The 15713-nt window shown below is 37.9% G+C and overlaps 1 protein-coding gene across 1 annotated transcript in view; it reads left to right on the top strand.

The window, feature by feature from the left end:
* Positions 1 to 15713, top strand: part of ARMC3 (armadillo repeat containing 3) — a 926167-nt gene that overhangs the window by 294111 nt on the left and 616343 nt on the right. Inside the window, exons 5-6 of the mRNA XM_044064561.1 lie at positions 1155 to 1223; positions 11858 to 12033. Coding sequence (XP_043920496.1) covers positions 1155 to 1223; positions 11858 to 12033 — 245 coding nt within the window. The remainder of the gene's footprint in view (positions 1 to 1154; positions 1224 to 11857; positions 12034 to 15713) is intronic.

The raw sequence follows: 15713 nt of genomic DNA, 5'->3' as shown, positions 1-15713 counted from the left end.
GCTAGTGTGTGCCTTAAACTCTGCCTTTTTCTTGAGAGACACTGATGTGGCACCAGTCACATGTAAGCTATATCTTGTAAAAACACAGAAAACACTCACAGCCTGATGAACTGTTCAAAGTTGCAATATGCACTTTCATTCCTTCTTTATTGTAATACGGAACTTAATGAGATTAAAAACACTCCATAGTAACATAATATTTAAACCCCCCCTTGAGCAGTCATGAGCAATTTAATCACACTGCTAGTTAATTCTTAAAGGTACATTCACTTTTACATGCAATAAAAACAAGTTATATATGCAATTTCACTAACTTAAAAAAATCAATCATTATTGGTAAAGGTTTTTATAAATACTGTATTACTATGGAGTGTTTTTAATCTGATGACGTTCCGTATAAAAGAAGGAACAAAAGCGCTTATTGCAACTTTAAACAGTTCATCAGGCTGTGAGTGTTTTCTGTGTTTTTACATAGTGTTTTGTAGAATAATATGCCATATCTTGGACAACATAGTTTACAAGAGCTGTAGTATTTTTGTAAATGTTGTAGCACTCATTCTGCTAAGTAGTGATCCAATTAGTAGTTAGCAGTTTTGCTACTAGCATAAAATATCTTACTTGCTTTGAGGTTGTAGCACTGTGCAGTGTGCTGTAACAGCATTTATAATAGAGACTGGTGCCTCTTTAAGCCCCACCTATATACTATGGAGGTTAAGGGGTTACTAGACCCCATAAATAATATTATAAAAAATATGAGTATCGTAATGTTTTTGTAAATGTTGTAACCATCACCCTGTTAAGTGCTGTTCAGTCAGAGTGCAGTAGTTACATTACTACAGTAACATTTCTTAATTACTTTGAGACCATAACATGAGACAACTTTATTAACAGTCATCATGGAATTAACTGGTAGAATTTTGTAGGTCTTAGTTACTCAGGAGTAGGACTAATGATTATACTGTCTTTCACAATAAGTTTATATACACAGCTTCTCTTGTTTAAAGAAAAGATATACATAACTGAGTTTGTAAACCAAATTTAGTCATTCATATTTCAATGAAATTTGTATTGTGCAGAATATATACTGTGAACAGATAAATCAACATGTGTCTGGTTTTGTTTAAAATCTTACAATTTATGTTGTTTTCCTCTAGGTGAAGTCAGAAAACTTTTGAGAAAATTAGATGTTATTTCCTCAGTCATTGCACGACTTTCATCAGATGGTAACATTATTTTATTTTGTAATTTATCTAAACATTCAATGAAAAATTATTTTCTATTTCAGATTTATAAAAATTCATTGAGTAACTGTTTTGTGTATGTGTGATCAAATGAGAGTTAGTTTGAACTAGTGTAATGCAGGCAGTGGTTTAATGCAGTACATCTCTGTAAATTTTATACTTAGTGCAAACAACTGCAGTATTTAAATTTTTTTATTTCATTACAGTGGAAAGTCTGTACTAGTTAAAACTTACATTGGCCTACTGATGCAGGACATCTACCTGTGCTGCCAGTCACAAAAGTTCTGTTAGTGGCTTGGGTGTCAGGATGCTGTTCAGAGAGAGAGACAAATGATAAGGCTTTTTGCATGCCCGCCTCTCCAGGGAAATAGCAAGGATCTTCTTTCTGTTTTTCTTACTTTTTCTCAGCTGTGGCGGAATGTTGAAAGAAGAGGATTCAGACTACATCCTAGCTCCCATGACATCCTGTAAACCTTTGTTATCGAAATACATTTTGAGAGATGACAAATGGGTTTTTAGGGTTTTAGGCACAAAAGCTTGACAAGTAGAACACTCTTTAATATTATGGTCAGATCCAAGACAAAAAAGCCACTTCGTAATCGTATCCTTGTAAGGGATTTTTTGACCACTGTTGCACTGAAAATATCACTTTCAAACAGGGGAAAAAACAACAAAAGAGAAGAGAAAGGGTCCCAAACAGGGTGCTAAGCTGTCCTTAGTGAATGTAGTTGAATCTGTTTGTACAGCTGAAAGACCATGATTCTGATGGAGTCTTGCTTCATGGACTGGCAGCATGAAAGTTCTGTGTTTTTACTCCTTTATGCCCCTTAAATACCAGCACTTAATGTGGTGCATAAGTCTTAATTTGGATGTAAAGAGGGAGAGGAAGGTACACCTAAACATTTGTAGACTGGAAGGATATATGGCCTCCTTTGTACAATGTGTTCCATTCAGTTAGCATTACTGCAGCAGTGATCTATCTAAACATCTACTATTATGATACGTTCTTCCACAACTGTACTTTGTGAATGATATCGTCACTAAAGTTGTACAGTGAAAAAGTTTTGAAAGCTTGTTTTACCATACTTATTACAATGTGTAGTGGACAAAGGGAGTGTCATATAAGAAACCCTGTTGAGTTTGTTGCCCTTTCAGTAAAAGTAAGTCTCACTATTTCCAGGTGAGTTTATTTCTACACAAAACGTGTTATGTAATTTGTTCTCATTAACATTGCACACAATCATTTTATGTTCTGCTTTCTTAACTCACATTATAATAATTTATTAAGTTTTTATTTTAGTTTCCCTGACCATGCCTATTGTTTCCTCAACAAATTAATATTCTTCCCATTATGTTATTCTAAATTGGTTCAGATTTTGATCGGGGTTAGTTATCATAAAGATACAGCTGTCATTCCTTTAGAAGCTGTCCTAGCAATACTACACTGCTTGTGCTTCTTCATGTAGGTACTTGTCCACGGAATACTGCAGTATAACCTAGTGAGCTCAACTGAATATGCATCTTTGGTTTTAACCCTTTTTTCTGACATAGATTTGAAAATTCTGAAATGTTGCCAGACATATTTTTGGTCTAGTCCTTGAAGGCTGGCTTGTCAAAGCTTTCTATACTATAATAAAGGACAAGCAGTTTCTGCAGTTTATCACTAGAGGCCATGAATTAGAGCTCTTGGGATCTTCTCCATCATGGATCCACTCTTATAATAGATGGTCTCTTCAGTGCTCCTGGAACAGTCTTAGTGTCTACTTCTCATCAGAGTCATAGAGTTTGTTCTGTCATTGAAAAGAGGAAAGGGTTTTAGTACTGCTTCTACTTGAGAAATAATTGGACATTTAGCATGATAGTAGAGACAGTAAATCCAGGTTTGAGGTGGTGACTGTCCTGGTGCAATACCTGTGGTTCCAGAGAGGGTCTAGATGGTTTCACTGGATGTCATGGATACCTCTTAACACATCAACATCTTGGAAGCCCACTGAATATTTCTCTACTTCTCCCTAGACCCTAGAATGGTACTGATTACAGCAAAGGATATTGCCTCGTGGCCTGCCATCTCCCCACAAAACTTCACCAAAGTGGTGATGCTGGTGGACAAGAAAAGAGTCTTCTAGTATTTGCTTATTTGGAGGAGGTATTCCTATGATTCTGGCTCCATCACTGCAAATGGATTTTGAAGAAAGGCTGTCTGGTGAAAACATAATCTGGCATGACGTTTCAACTTTTTTTGAAGAAAGTATATTTTCAACTTCTATTTCAGTTCCAGATACCACCTGATATGCAAGACTAAGGACAGTTCATGTAGGCTATAGCCAGTCTAATTTGCCAGTATTTGCTTATTTGGATTAATGGTTCTTAGTATCTCCTGCAAATTCACTATCGGGATAGCATGTCATAACATGTCATAGGAGTCACTATAAATTTGGAAAAGTGAGCCCTGGTTCTTTTGCATTCAGTAGAAAGGAATGACACTTCTATTTCCTGGTCCTTTCTGTCTAAAGATAAGAGTCTGAGAGATCATAATCTTTACTCCATGAGTAATGGAAAAGAAGAACAAAATGAATAAACTAATAAAATAAAATAGAATAACTATAAATGCTACATAAATGAAGTGTAATAAGAAATTGTCACCAGAACAAAAGCACGATCAGATGAAGTTTTATACTTTATCAGTATTATAATACTGTAAGAATATGTCAAGGCATTTCTATATTTAATCCCATAGCGCAGCTACCATGATTTAATAAGCTATGATAAGATAAGCCAATGTGACATCCAAGTGAGTCATTAATAAATTACTTGTTATACATTAATATAGGGTAACATGACTCCTCACCATGATCCAACTAAATTTGTCCCAATTCATAGCAGCCTAAATCAAACAACCCGGCAATTAGATGATCAGGAAGCAACCCCCACATACTGAAATATCCAGTGACTGAATGTCTACACATATCACCTGACAATGAAAACAGAAAGACACGAGCAAATTTTTTTGTAGGGTGGCAAGTATGCCCTGTACCTTTCACTCGCCCTGCAACTTATGTATACTATTTTCAAGATCTCTCAAACACAAAGAAGGGGAAATGGTTGACACTGTGTAATACCAATTATTTTCTCTTCTCCGTGCTTGCACAAACTTTAGCACACAAGAATCCAGTTTAAAAGTTCTGTTCTGTGATCAGGACTTACAATTGCCAACAGTGCCTAACAACTGGAGCAGTTGATCTGTGGGACCTGATCAGTAGAGATTCAGTGATTAGGTTTACTGTGAGATGCCCCATTCTGTTTTACACACAACAGTACACTATGCACATTTCTTTTTGCAGCTGCATGAATAGCAGAACCTTTGATCATTATGGCTTATTTAACATATTTTTGAATGTGTCTTTATACTCTCACTGCACATGCTTTTTGTCCTGCAGTTAAATATAGTATTGCATATGTTTGTTATTAAGGTAGACCTCTGTTGTAACTTCCTTTTAACAAAGAATCACTGTTACTATAATAATGCTTACTATAAATGCACATATTTCTGTTTTGCAGTCCATTTTGGCTTGACTACTAAAATGTTTCTAAGTAGAATGGAAAGATTGTGTCTGTGCATTACAGCTTTAATGCACTCATCTTCTCTTCAGAGGTTTATGAAACCAATCATTTGATAACTGAATAAGTGAATGATCTTGTAGACTCTTTTCAGCTGTGACCCATGCAGAATGACAAGACCAAAGGCAAATTTACGTGCATAGAGCATTTAGAATAGCAAATTAACTACCAGGTCTTTAGGAGGCTGGAATATACTGAGGTATCCTGAAAATAGACAGAAGGAGAACATGATAACCACAAAGACAGTAACTAGAGATTTTGAATAAATCCATAACTCTGGAGTTATGAGGCACCAGAACTGTCACCATGGCACCTTCTAAAGATGAGATCTGAAATTGGAAACAGGAGGTTGCAGATGGCCCTAGGCTAAAAGCAATGGCAGCAAATTCAGGAGATTGGAGGGATTTATCCTGGGCAACATGCATTGAACATGAATTTGAGAGGCGAGGTATGAATGCCCCTTGACAATGAACAATGAACATGATTTCAGGAGGTGGGAGATTTTACTTGGAGCAACAAGTATTGAATGACAGTTTAGGAGGTGAAGAGGCCAACCTGACAAAACACGTGCTGACTAGAAATTTGAGAATTGGGAGGGGTGCTCCTGGATAACAAGCACTGAAAATTAAGTTATGTGGGGGAAGGGGTGACCCTTGCCATCAAGTACTGAGCATGATTTTATGAAGTGCAGCAGGGAGGTGACATTAGACAACAAGGAATGAAAATGAATTTCATAGGGATCAAAAACAGCTCAGCTGTTCATGGTTTAAGGTTCCATAGATGATATTTTGCAAATCTGGTGTAAAATATTGAAGTTTGATGAAGTTATGAGAAAATGTGCACTATATTCTACACAGACTCATACATTTGATAGTTAATATCTGGAGCAAAACTTACAGAATACCTATGTTATAAATCTGTATCATGAACTCTAAACTGTCATTGCACATTTCTGTCTTAAAAAGTGATTTCTCAGTGTTTCCCATGTAAATAATTTTGATAGTCATTCAAAAGAGTTGATTGATAACACACTTAATCTCCCCCTCCCACCCACACAAATTGCAATAAGCACTAAGCTTCTGCACCTCTTATATGAGAAGCAGGACTTCCATTCCTCCAAACTTATATACACTAACTCCACAATGTCACCATAAAGGGGAATGGGGAATCTCCCCTTTAAAATGCATGATGGTCTCACACAAGCATCAGTCTGCATTGAACAGATGATTTTGATGAGATGTGTTTAGATGTTAAAACCCAGTCATTTGGATCACCCCCTTGCTAAGTCACTGTGTGAAATTATTTCCTGAATGAAATCACCTTTTGAAATGGAATTGTGTAAGAACAGGGCAATTATCTGTTTATTTATTTTTATACTTTTTGTTAATCAGGTAGGTGAGCTTGTCTGTTGACCCTTTTCATTCACAACCTGAGTACCTCATAGGTACAGCAAAATAACACACTTTAGCAGGCAAAAGAAAGTATAACCATCAATACAATGTCTGGTATAAACGCGGTCAAAAATATATTGATGCAGGCTGGAGAAGTGGAGGTTTCGTACATGGCATTTTACAAACTGTCATTATGCAGTACCATATTAAAAATGATTTCACAGTCACAGAATGAAATGATTTTGCTGTTCAAAATCACTTTTTCACATAGAAATTCATAAGGACCTTTTTGATGTTCAGCAGATGAGGTCCCATAAGTGAAATTTTGCAAATCTTATGTAAGAATGTTGAATTTCAATAATATCATGAGGAAATGTTTCTCATATAAATGTGGATTGATAGCTCTGGCATTTAAAATATTTTCAGACCAACTTTCTGAATGCTGACTGTAGTGGTCTATGTCATGAAGTTTGTAATGTCCCATAAATTGCATTTTGCAGCTAGGGTATATAAATACTGTACTTTAGTGAGGTCATGAAGAACTGTTCACTATTTTAAACAGTCATAATTTGTCAGATAAAAGTACACTGGGGTAGTGTTAATGGGTTTACATCATAAAGTCTGAGGTACATGCTATCTTAAAATGTGATTTTTTTTTTTTTACTAAAGTGTAAAATAAAATTTTCTGTCTGAAATTACCATTTGGAATAGAACTGTGCAAAGACATTGCAACTGTATATGAGATGGAGTCTTACTGATGGCTTTTTTGCATATTTGGTGCAAATATGTTGTAAGAAATATTCATCGCATTAAATGCAGTCATAACTTTGGCGGTTAGTAATATTTAAGACAAAAACTTTCTGTGGACCTATTAGAGGGGCTACATGTTTAAGTCTGTTGATCCCATGTATAGCATTTTGTGTATTTAGTTCAAAATGTTGAACTTATTTTATTTATTTATTTATTTATTTATTTATTTATTTATTTATTTATTTATTTCAGTTTGATGACTGGGGAGGTCCACTGGGCTCAGGAGCACATTTTCATGGAGGCCCGGGGAGAAAAGCTCCACATTACAAAATACAAAGATAAAAACAAAAATACAAAAGATAAAATTTAACATAAGATTCAAGGTACAGATACATAAGGATGCAGCCGTCAGTCTACATGGTATGAATGTTGGTAATTTGTGATACAGAGGCAATATAAGGAATGGTGTTTACATAACATATGAGTCATATATTGAAATGGATGATTAAAAGGTTACAAAGAGTCTGAGTCTAGTAATGGCAGAGTGGTAGAACAAACATAAATGTTAGGGAGGGGAATAAAGGGAGAGCAAACTATTTACAGTATTTACATATATATACAGGACAACAGTAAACAATAAGGTTGATAGTAGTAAGAAATTGAATAGCATTACTGTTAATATGTACAGTGAGGAGGCTAGGTGGGGAAAGTGCAGTTGCACTTCCACTTAGAAAACAGGTAGGAATGGAGTAGAGTTTTGAAATTATTAGGATTTTCTGTCAATCTTAAAGTAGGAGTGAGTGAGTTCCACTTTTTGGCTAAGGAAAAAGAAAGGAGGTGCTGTCCGGCAGGTCGTTTTGATTTGTGGACATTAAGTAGGTTTAGGTGGGCCGGGTATGTGGTTGAAGGATGTTGGATAGTGCAGGACATTTAGAAGGGTTAAATAATAGCCTGTGGGCAGTGGTAAGTTGGAGGTAGTCTAGAAGGTTGGGGAGTTCTAGCCAGTTTAGTGACTGGAGGGCAGATCAATGATGGGAGGAGCGTTTGGCTTTGGTGGCGAATTTAGAAATTTTGTTATAACAAATTTCCATTTTTGAGGAGGTGGAGGCGGATAAGTTAGTTAATAGAGGGGCACCATACATTAGTGAGGGAAAAAGATAGGTAGTGGCAAGCGTTAGTCTAGAAGAAGGAGAGAGATAGTGGAAGTTTCTGTATAACAGGCCAAGTTTTTGATGTGTTTTCATAATGTTGAGTTGAACAGGGGTGTCAAATTTTAGGTTTTCATCGATAGTGACCCCAAGAAGTTTGGCATAGGGGACAATTTCTATGGTAGAATTGTTAAGGCTTCTAATTTTGAAGGTCTTTTTGTCAAGAGCGAAGGATTTTGTGGGGGGGAAGAGTAGTATTTTAGATTTGTTAGCATTTAGAGATAGGTGGTTTTGGAGCATCCAGTTCAAAAAAGTATGTACAGTGAAATATTTAGCAGATTAAATGCAAACCCATAATGTTTGCATCTTATAACATTTGGGGATATAACTTTCAGAATATTTATCCCATGAGCCTGTGCCATGATGTCTGAATAATTACTGGATAATAGTCACTCTGTGAAAGTAAACTTTCTACCTGAAATCACCTTTTGGGCTAGAAATGTTCACAGTGTGGTTGCTCATGAGATAAAAAAAATGTTGAACTTTAATAAACTTATGAGAAAGTGCTCGTTAGAGTAAATGTAGAGGCATGACTTTGACAGTTAATAGTATTTTTGAATAAAAAACTTAGAATACTTATCTTTGAGAACTATAAGTTTCACTATGCAGTTCTAACTTAAAAGATGATTTTGCAGTCATTGTGTGAAATGGCATTTTTGGCAAAAATTATGTAACGACTATGGTACAGTTCAGGAGGGAGGGACCCTTTAATATTGCATTAAAGTTGGTTCATAATATTAAGAAATGATAAAGTTGTTGTTTACAAAAGTCCATACAGAAAAATAGTAAAAAATACTACAGGTTTATAGCAAGGCTGCTGTCAGACCAGATTTCATAGTAAATGCATTATGATGCAGGTTTATATAAGGTAGTTAAGGGATCGGAGAGATACTGTATGATGTATTTGTTGTGTGACTATCAGGAGAATGGGTGGAATATGATAATATATTAATTTTTTGATTTAGGAAAAAAGATGGGCATTTGAACCAGGAAGAAAGCTATCCTGATTATAGCTGAGGCACTGTTGTATAGCATAAGGGTGTTGGGTGGAGGTAGTAAGTGCAGTGTGTGGACAGATCAATGTTGATCATTACTTTCTACTGACATTGCATTTCATATTAGATATGCAGTTGTCGTCAGTGCTGTATTACTTGCACCCTTTATCCATCCTGAATTTGATATTTTTGTGTTGAATCTTTACTTTACAGCATAAACTTTTGGATGGGATCAAACTCTTTATTTTGGAATCACAGTTTCAGTGTGTAGGATGATTAGATTTACAGAATGTACATTGTGCCCCCATTATCATTACTTATTTATTTATTTATTTTTTTTTTGTCTCCATGCATATTGACCATCGAGACTCCCCAGTTAGACTATGCCCATTCATTTACCTAATACTAGAGAGTTACCATAGTGGAGTATAAGGTAAGAACCATCCTGAGGTGTCATCATCCAGGCAGCCATAAGGGCTACTTATACCCTCAAAGACATGTTGGCAGTGAGGATATGTATATGTACTAACCTAATCACCTAGGCATGGAAACGAGCTACTCACATCACCTCATCGATCCACAATGCATTCTCCCTGTGAGTGTACACTCCCTTACACTCATTAATGAAGACCTTTACATGTGGTGTCTTATTAAGCCAAACACCCACTCCTCATGACGTGCACTAGAATGCTGCACCTCTTCTGAGAGATTATAGATGCATTAATCTTGTTTCTCCCAGCCCTCACCCTCAGCCAGCTTTGTCAAGCACCTGATCTGCCGATCAAATGTGGGATGCCTTGGCTGCAGTCAAAGCTTTATACTTTCTTGCCACTGGAGATGGCTGCTCCCATTATCATAACTCACTTACAGTGAAAAGTAGTGGGGGGGTTGATGAACTGTAGGTGGTAAATGGGGAAAGTTTTTAAATGGTGGGCACATAAGGGAACATGTAATCTTCAGCTGTTCTGAATATGAATTTATTATGCATTTATTTTAAAGCTGTAGTTGCATTCTGGGTGTGATAGGGTTCAGTAGACCATGGTGTACTTAGTGAGGATTGTGAACTACAGTAGATGGAAAGGGGGGTGTTTCTGTGTTACTTTCTTCTACTTCAGTGCTGCAGTCTGCAGAGCAAATGTATAACTGGTCAACGATAACAGGTAATAAAACTGTCATCAGGCACACTGTAGACTTCCCTATCAGACTAACCCATATGTGTGATGGCCTCCAGGAGACGAGACATGGGATGAGAGACCTTATGTTATATAGGAGAAGTCTGGATAGTTGTGGTGCACTGCCATCCTTGGCAATCACTTTTTTGTATGCCAGACATATAAACCTCTCTCTACTAGCCAGTCATTGAGGTGTAGTGCCTGTTGTGCGCCAAACCCAGGATAGGTACAGATTTCCACACTCCTGTGATGCTCAACTGGAGTGCAAGCACTCCTTGGCACTTGCACTTCTGAGTCCCAGTACATATTGAGGGCACTATCAGCACCTACCCACAGAAGGTGCTTCTGTAACGGGACTTAGTCAACTGCCTCACCTTAGTATAGATGAGCTGGCCTAGAACATTCAGTTAAATTTCTCCATGGCTGGCTCCTTTGGTTCCCTTGTCATTGTTTAATTTGTGTCATCTGGGTAGCAGCCAGGGCTTTAAAGCTCTGTACCATGGAGCTGTCAGCATTTTAAAGTTTGACTATTTGTAGCATCCAGAATGTCACCACTGACAACAGACTTTATTTTTGCCGTGCGTCAGTTAGTAGTGCTGAAATCAGAACTAAACCTGCTGCTGGAGAATTGCAGGTCTAGGTTAAAACATAGGAAATCCATTGGGCAGAGAAATACCTGAGTATCACCTGGTAGCTTACCAACATGTGTCTCACACATACACTTGCACAAAAATCTGCTTTCAAGCTTTTCCTGATTTGCAACATGAATTTAATGGATTAATCAATTACTGTCATTTATCTCAAAAAGTCTTTAATGCATTTCCTAAGGTTCTGATGCTGCTTTATTTTTTTTTAAATGTGTACATTATTTTCCATACTGTATTGTTCAGTGAATGTACTGTATATTATTGCTCTAGGTCATTCTGCTGTTTTTGTATTGATGAAGTCCTTTCATCTTTTGAAAAAAAAAACAGAACAGAAATGGTTATTAGAAACATCTTGTTCAAGCCATTACATTTTTTTTTCAGAGGTATCTATAGAATGTTGCAACCCCCTTTCTAACTGATGTATAGTACATTCTGTACAAATCAAATATAGTTAGGACTTTAGAAGATATGTTTGGTGTTCATGCTTCTTGAAACAGCCAGAGTAATGCCAGTCTCTGAAACTGGGGATAGACTGCAAACAAGAAGGATAAAAATACCACCATGGCAAGTCACTGACTACAGTTTATATTCCCTTTGTCTGGATTGTGGGGTTAAGGCAAAAATAGCTTTGTTGTGTAATAGTTAAGTTATGAAGTTTGAGACAGAATGAATCTTACCACTTACAGATGATGACAAATGCATAGCTGTATTGGTAGTATGGGACCTACTTACAAAAGGATTAAAACAAATGTGTAACAAGATTAATGTATATAGCAAGTACTTATCAGTAGCTGGATAATGAAACCATTTAAATCCTGTTTATCTAATCCAACAGAAGATTCAGTGATCCATGAATTTGCTACTCTATGCCTAGCATTCATGTCTGCGGAGAGTACAAGTAAAGTGCAAATACTTGAACATGGTGGTTTAGAACCTCTGATCAGATTACTTGCAAGTCCAGATCCTGATGTGAAAAAGAATTCTGTTGAATGTATTTTCCATTTAGTTCAGGTAGGGTATCACATTTTATAACTTGTTTCTGAACTTAATATAGTAATATTTTTTATTATTGACATTGTAAAGAACCTGAAAGAAAAAGGCTTATCTTTTGAGGTTACAAAGCAAATGATATGAAAAACAGAGCTATGTGGCAATATATTTTAACAGTAATGTAAGTAGAAATTTTGCTGAAACTGTGTTAAAAAAGGACATTTAAAAAGGATATTTTTAAGATGTGGAAATATGTATTTGTTCTAATAATTTTCATGCTGCTGTACAGGTACAGGAAAATGAGCAGTGCCAGCAAACAGTTCTCTTCAGTGCTACTGAAGTGTAAAGAATACAGTGAACTCCAAAATGACTCAGAAACATTAAAACACAAATGCTAGTCAGATTGATGGCAAGAAATGGAGAGAATTTTTAAGTAAATGTTGAGCTGAAAAATGCATGTGTGCAGTGCATAATATTCTGTTTGAAGGTACTTTTGAAGCAGTGGGATACAAAAGACACTGTACATAGGACTTTATACAAATTGTTAATATATCAGGCCACTGGATGGAGTGCAACAAAACTTTTGCATACAGCAAGCAAACTCTAGTTCAAACACACAGCGTCATGAAATCCAGAACAAGCATTGCAACAGAGAACATGTAGAAGGCAAACTTTATTTAACAAAAGTAAAAACCACAAAGTGTTACACACAACCAGTGATTTTTTCTATTTTTCGATGGAGCTGCTGGGCCATAAGCAATTGATGTGATTATAAAAATAAGAAATACAAGATAAGTTTTCAAGCTGCAGTGTATAAAGAAGCACATTCTTTTAATATTTTAGATTGTATGGCTTGTGGGAAGATAGGAGTTTGAAAATGAATTTACAATACAAAAGCAAAGAATGCATGAAACAGACATATAGTCACAGAAACATTTTGAATACTCTACAGAGTGATTAGAGAGATATTTTACATGTTGTTGAGTTGTGTTTATTTTTAGGAAGTGTGCCAATAGGGTATTGCATATGAACTATTACCTGATGGTATGACAGTGAGACATGCTTCCAGAAAAGTACCTGTAGTTTTAGGGCAGAAAGAAAAGCAGGAATTAAAGCAAATGTAAAGCTTAGTTAACATTAAACATCAGTCAGCAAGACATGATTCACATTTGTGTTGCTGCACGAGATCTGAATAAAGTGATTAAGGAAGAGCAGTACCCGTAGCTTGCACTAGAGAAAGTGTTGTAAACAATGCCAAATGCTAGATGCAAACCTGGGTTTTGGATAGATGAAGCTAGATAAAACAAGATATGGTAAAGACAGAGGGGGTAATTCAATATAGCTTACATGGAGCTAATCTCCATGTAAGCATAGTGCTGTGGCTCGAACACAGAGTTTGGAGGCGGAGCGATCCAAGAAGCAAGGCTAGGGGTGTGCACGAGCCTCCCAGCACTATGCTGCCATGGAGGTGATCACGGAATGTAAATCACCTCATTTGCTAGTGAAAACCATGCAAATGAGGTGATTTACTGATCCAGGAAGCAGACAGGCATCCATGTAGGAGCCATTTCTGCATTAGAAATGTAAGCGGTAACTTTACGTGTACCAGACTGCAAAATAAAAAGGGGGCTATGACAATTAAAAGTAAACAATGTATTAGTTGCATCAGGCATACCAATGGCCAAAACTATGGCCATTGGCATAAAAAACTGATGCAAAATATTAAAAATCAAAAGTTATTTTTTTGGGCACATATTCCATGTTTAAGTGGAGCGCAGTGACCCCCAAACATGCAATCTGACAAAAAATGCATTTAAAATATTAAAAGGGGATTATTTAAGCTAAAATTAATTTCCCCATTATACTGGCCAGCATACTGACTCATACATTGGATGGTAACAGTGGTTGCAAAGGACATAGGCTCTCGTGTAGTGCTGTAACTAGGGTGTACGTAATTAGGTTATGCAAATGAGCTAAGTTTACTGAATAGCAGACTGAGCCACCGTGTCTGCAGGTACCTAACTGTGTAGGGGCTACAACATGGTGGTGTAGGCAGAAGAGGCAGCTGACATGAAAAGGGTGTGTGTCATGATTTGTGTAAGCACATTGGAGCTCCGTGGCTTCTGTTTGTGCTCAGCTAAGCTCAGCTAAGCAGGGGTGTGTATCTGAGGCTGCTTAGCTGTGCTTAGCTGGTGAGAGAAATAATGAGCATGCTCATGTACAGGGGAGGGCCCTTTCTGCTCAGCAGTGTTTACACCAGCTCCAAGGATTACAACTGGAGGAAACTGGAAAAAAAAATAAAAGGAAATAGCAGACAAAAGGCAGTCAACTATAAATGACTAATAAGGCCTCTGCCACTCACAGTGGGACATTCAAACCTCTCAATAATGTAGCTGGCAGGTGGAGTATGTCATAGTTAGCCAATCACACAGACTGCATCTGCAGCACACCAGTATAAAGTATGCAGACACCCTTCAATCTGATTTCCCCACATACTCTGCACCATTGGAGTACACACTTGGGAATTTTAACTGACAAAATTATAGGGGCTGCTGCTGCTTTGCTACATCTCCACGTGCTACAAATTGAGGGCAGTGATGAGGATAATGCTGATAACCGGCCGAGACTGAAGAGGAGAAGAGTGTTCAGACCCAGGGTAACCTTTCAGGGGCTACATGAGCTGGAGATAGTAGAGCACTACAGGGTGGACAGGGACATACTACAGCAACTCACTGAGCTCTGCCGGCCTCACCTCAGAATCAGAGCCAACAGAGGGGAACCCATCCCAGTGGAAACAAAGGTATGTGTAGCCTTAAGAATACTAGCTACAGCTACTTTCCACAGACCTACTGGGGACATCATGGGGGTGTCACAGGCATTCACTCGCAGGGTACTCTACTAGTTCCTGGATGTCATTCTAAGACATGCCAGTGAGCACATTTATTTCCCCAGCACCCCTGAAGAAAGGACCAGCAATATGCGTTTCTTCCACCATGTAGCACACTACCCAGAAGTACTGGGTGCCATAGACTGCACTCGTGTCCACATCAAAGCACCACCTGGTGAAGAGGGTAGAGTCTACGTCAACTGCAAGGGCTATCACTCCATCAACTGCCAGGTCTTGTGCAATGCCCAGGCCATTATCATCAATGTGTGTGCTGGCAGCCCTGGCAGTTATCATGACTCCCACATCTGGCACATCTCACAGCTGTACCAGGAATTTGCCAGGGGGGACATCACATATGGCCATCTCGTGAGGGATGCTGGCTACGCACTGGAACCAGGGATGATGACACCCATCAGAAATGCACACACGCGCACACACACACACACACACACACGCACGCACGCACGCACACACACACACACACACACACACACACACACACACACACACACACACACACTGAAGAATGCCATAATGAGGCACACGCACAAACTAGGGACATCATAGAGCATGTGTTTGGGCTGCTAATGTCACGATTACGCTGCCTTGACATATCTGGTGGAGCTCTACAGTACTCTCCAGCCACATGTGCACACATGCTCATAGTATGTGCCATGCAACACAATATGATCCTGTGGAAACAGCTGCGGCAGGAACATCACAAGGAAGGGGGACACAGCCCCCCACCATTGCCAAGGTCCCCACAGGCACAGGAGAACATGGAGGAGGAACCTCCTCAGCCTATACCTGTAGG

The sequence above is a fragment of the Protopterus annectens genome, chromosome 3.part0, assembly GCF_019279795.1.
Source record: "Protopterus annectens isolate FY-2018-M chromosome 3.part0, PAN1.0, whole genome shotgun sequence".
Classification (NCBI taxonomy): domain Eukaryota; kingdom Metazoa; phylum Chordata; order Ceratodontiformes; family Protopteridae; genus Protopterus; species Protopterus annectens.
Note: the sequence above shows the minus strand (reverse complement) of the source record. Positions and strands in the feature narration are given on the sequence as shown.